This window comes from Nannospalax galili, unplaced genomic scaffold, assembly GCF_000622305.1.
Source record: "Nannospalax galili isolate Female #2095 unplaced genomic scaffold, S.galili_v1.0 scaffold1054, whole genome shotgun sequence".
Taxonomy (NCBI): Eukaryota; Metazoa; Chordata; class Mammalia; order Rodentia; family Spalacidae; genus Nannospalax; species Nannospalax galili.
In genome coordinates this window covers 698,906-703,681 of record NW_008335006.1, presented here as the reverse complement: position 1 = coordinate 703,681, position 4,776 = coordinate 698,906, and the positions used below count along the sequence as shown (strand labels likewise).

General features: G+C 39.9%; 1 protein-coding gene across 5 annotated transcripts in view; it reads left to right on the top strand.

The window, feature by feature from the left end:
* Ankrd31 (ankyrin repeat domain 31) overlaps positions 1-4,776 on the top strand; it is a 193,906-nt gene that overhangs the window by 143,088 nt on the left and 46,042 nt on the right. For all 5 annotated transcript variants that reach the window (XM_029561906.1, XM_029561905.1, XM_029561909.1 and 2 more), the window contains one exon: positions 1,956-2,096. In XM_029561906.1, coding sequence (XP_029417766.1) covers positions 1,956-2,096 — 141 coding nt within the window. The remainder of the gene's footprint in view (positions 1-1,955; positions 2,097-4,776) is intronic.

Sequence of the window (4,776 nt, the reverse complement as noted above, 5' to 3'; positions counted from 1 at the left end):
CTTCTCCTTCCTGTATGCCTATGATTCATAAGTTTGGTCTTTTTATGGTGTCACACAATTCATGCATATTCCAGTCTTGTGTTTTCTTAAATTTTTCATAATCTTTGCTTGAGTGGTCTAGTTCGTCTACTTTATCTTCTAGTCTTGATATTCTGTTGTCCATTTCATTCATCCTATTGGTGAGGCTTTCTCCTGTCATTTCTAATTGGTGTTCTGAGTGTTTCACTTCATTCTTCATTTCAGCCTAAGTATTCTCCAATATTTCTCTTTTCTGAATTCATTCAGAAGTTTATCCCTAGCTTCCCTCAGTTCTTTGATTACTTTGTGTGTGTGTTCTTTAAATTCACTGAATTCTTTTACCATGTTTATAATTGTTCTTTTGAGTTGCATGTCCTGCATTATCTCTAGGGCATTCTCATTGTACTCCTCTAGAGGACTATTGTATTTTGTGGGGATATGTTATTTTGGTTTTTCACGTTATTATTTTTTCTCTGTGATTTTGACATGTGAATTTCTTTTGTAGTTTCTGATTCTTGTGTGAGTCTCAAGCCTTCAAGTTTAGGTCTGCTTCTTTTTGTGAACTTTATGTGTCTTTGTGGTTTACTCTTTGGGCGAAAAAGGCTGCTTCCTCTAAGCTTCCCGTTCTCTCTTTTGATTTATATTGGAGTGGCCAGATTGCTTTTGTCTTCAGGAGTTCAGAGAGGCCTTTTGTGAACTTTATGTGTCTTTGTGGTTTACTCTTTGGGCATGAAAGGCTGCTTCCTCTAAGCTTCCCGTTCTCTCTTTTGATTTATATTGGAGTGGCCAGATTGCTTTTGTCTTCAGGAGTTCCCAGAGAGGCCCAAGTCAGATGAGGATCAGATGCTCTCATGCTTTCTCCTAAGGTCTGGATCCCTCCAAGGTAGATATTGGCCTCAGGAATTTGGGGGTTGGAATGGCCTTGGAGCTGGGCCCAGGAAAGATGCTGGTCTAGGGCAGCTGGTGGCCCTGCCTCCCAGAGATGCAAAGGAAGATGGGGGCGGGAGGCAGCCCCAAGGGTCCCTGGGGACTGCACTGAGGAGCCTGGTTTGTCCCATAGAGAGAAGCCTGTGGGTCAGAGAGAGGCCTGTGTATCCTGCAGGCCCAGGGAAGCAGAGAGACTTGCTAATTTTTATCAAATCTCACACTGAAACCGGCCTCATGAATGTTGGGTATCTTTGCTTTCTTATAATTATTTGAGGGAATTTGTTTCATGAAGTAGTTATGATACTTAGAAACTGTTTGGCCTTTTGAGTCTTTTCAAAATTGTTAAGGCAGGGTCAAGCCTAGGGCTAATGTTTTTCTCCTATAAGACTCCATGATGCACTCTACCTATGACCCATCAGTCTTTGAGTTTTTTTTCTAGTTTTGCCATAAAGAAAAGCACTTCTGTCTGTCCAATGAAATTGCTAGGTATCATTATATGTAATCCATTCACATGGTAGTTTTTTCCATTCTTAGCCTATCGATAATTTCCTCTCACACAAATATTGATCACCACTTGGCTGAATACTTAAGGAAGACCCTCTGAGAGTCTAAGATTTCATTTTATTCCTCTCTTCTTCAGTACATTGTCCTGCTGATCTTTGTCTCTACACCCTTAGCTCTTCCTCCTCAACTCAGGGAGTCCACAGGCTTTGCCTGGATTCCCTGCCCTGCACTCTGACCTGAACTCGAGGGCAGTAGCTGATTAGGCTGCAGGGTTCATCACATTGCATTCTGATATCACAGGGCTCACAGTCCTTTGTTTTGCCTGATGTTTGGCATCTTGCAAACCATGGTTTTGTGTATTTTACTGTTTGTTTTGTTTTTTGTTTTTTGTTTTTTTAGTGTGTCAGATGTTAGAGTAAATCTGGTCTGTCTTATTTCATCAAAGACAAAAATAAAAGTTCACACATTTCAGCAATTTTTAATCTTAATTTTATTTTTCACTTCAGGAGACCACCCACAAAGCCAGTATTTTATTAAGTGGTAAACTCAAGGTAGAAAGTGGTCAGATTTATCAAAGCCCAGTTACCTGGCTCAAGGATCTTCTGGGAGGCAACAGTTATGTCACCTGGAACTATGCTTGGAGTAAGGTAAGTCATTCTTCAATTTATCTTTAACATTAGAATCAAATGGAAATGTGCATAAGTTTAAGTTGAAACATCTTTTAAGAGAAGCCTGAAAGACTGCTAAGTTTTTGCTGCTGTGTGCCTTCTGTTATTTGCTCCCTGCCCTCTTCTACAAGCCTGTTTGCCAGAATTCTCATGGGCATGTTGCATAGTTCACTGCCTCCCTTCTTCCCTCCTTAGTCTCAAAAACTTAATTGCACCTACATAATTGCTTCTCTTTTTTATCCTCCCAGAGATTTCAATTCTTTGACTCCATATAGAAAATTTGGGGGGCTGGAGAGATGACTCAGCAGTTAAGAACACTGACTGTTCTTGCAGAAGACCCTGGTTCAAATCCCAGCACCCACATGGCAGCTAACAGCTGCCTGTAACTCCAGTTCCAGGGGATCCAAGAGCCTCTTCTGTCCTCCGCAGACATTGCGTGACACGGGTGCACTTACCTACATGCAGGCAACACACTCATAAACATAGTATACTAGTAGTTAATTTATGTTATTATTAGTTTAATGAAATAAAGCAAAAATCTTTCCCTAACTACAAAAGGAATGGACAAGACACCTAAGACTTACAGACATTACATTACACTTTTACTTTTGAACATGGCATTATTCTCAAATTACTCAAATAATTATTTTCCTCAATAAGAAATATTTTCATGCAAACCACCAAAACTTAGTAGTCCTTTGCTTAGTTCTGGCCTCATAGTTATAAACACATTAATGATTCATTGCTTTAGGAATGGTCTTGTCATCAAATTCGCCATTACTGTTTCAAAGAATAGAAGATACCTCTAACTTCTACTAACCTCTGCAGTAAGACTCAGAGCACCGGTTAACAGGAGGGACAGCTTTTTCCCAATTTTATCTAACCTAGGTCTGCTTACCTTCCCTCCTTGCTCTTCCTATGCCCCTAACTCTGCATTCTTCCAGACCTTTGTGGCAAGTGCTTCTAGCACTATGTTCCTCTTCTAAAATCAGCATGTTCTGGGTTCTGTGTGTTACATAGTCTGTCTGGTGTTTTGCCCCCTATAAATTTTTTTCCTCCCTTGAGAATCACCATGACATCTTCTTTCAGTTCATCTTTACTCTTTTTCCCAATCCTTTTCAGTAGATTCATAATTCGTTTCAGTGTTAGCAGTTAGCATATTACTCATGGTAATCCCTTTCATGACAAGATTTTTAAAAAATTGGTAGATTATACTCTTTGATGAAATTGAATCTTTCCTCACATATATATAACAGATTGCTTAGCTTAGGGTCTGTTGACTTCAGCATACTTGTGTTACAGTGTGTCTGGTAAGGACTCACTTTTTCCATTCTTTTTCTTTATTGGAATTACTGCATTTCCTGCCTTTGGATAGTTGGCTGTGCCATCATCTCCCTGTCTACTGCACTAGTGCCTCATTTGTATACCATTGCTTCTAATGACTTCTTCTCAGTCACATCAGCTAGTCCTGTGGTTTAGCATCTATGTGATAGTAAAGCCAAATGCAAACTAAAAACACTAAAACCAGACAACCCTTGGGTGTAAATTATCCTGATTATCTGATCAGCCTTAGATTACTTTTTAAAAATATTTTATTTATTATTATATTTTTAACAGCATAGGGTAGGTAGGGGGTTATTTACAGAAGAGTGGGTGCCCCACATTTATGGCTGTGCTGTAATGAGTGTGTATTTAAGTCCACACTCAAATACAGATCCTGTGACCTCCCAACAGCTGCATAAAATGGTGAGAGAGGTGTCTCTTGGTGTTATCAGCTTATATATCCTTTGCCCCTCCCCCCACATACAACTAAAGTGACTGATTGGGTGGGAGGGGTAACTGACTCCCCCTTTGACACCTTGATGAGTGTGGAAAGGAGGTGTAACTATAGTTTGCTTGCATAGTGGTCAGAGGATATTTCCAGTTAACACTCCACCCTTTCCTCAGACTCTTACATTCTTTCTACCAACTTCTTCCACAAAAGTCCCTGAGCCTTGGAAGGGGTGGTAGGTGTGGGATGATCTTCCTCCTGTTGTGGCAAGGCACTGAACTTTCAGGTCTCTGCATCATCTGTTTTCCATGGGTTGTTGAGCAGTTTCAGTGGGATTCCATCCACTATAAAAACACACAGAGCAAGCAGCAAGAACATCTAAATAGTAACTGCTATAATAACTTAAGCTATAGATATAAACACAGATGCTTGGTCGGAACATTAGCAGGTGCATCATTTCTATCTAACAAAGCAATTGCAGTGACTTCCCACTGGGGCCCATATTCTCCCCTGCCACAGGGTGTTCAGCCTTAGATTGCTTTTTAAAAGATTGTCCTGAATAAAAAAAAACAGAGCTTTTAAAATTTCTGCAGGGCACTCATGTACTTTTAGTAAATGCTCAAAGCTAGGAAACATAACCTCCATGAATTTTTTACAAGTCTTATTTTTCTGACTGATTTGAAGACTGTACGTGCCCAGTGTACATTTACTGAAAGTATATTTAGAATGTTCGAGCATGCTTTGGCCTTTCTTTGAACTCAAGGGTAAGTAGGGGTATCTTACCAGAACCATCCACTGTCTTTCAGGTCAGCAGTAGTCTTCAGAAGACATAGGTAGTTTACACTATTTTTCTCAAAGTAATAAGAAAGCTGCAACAAATCTTATTTT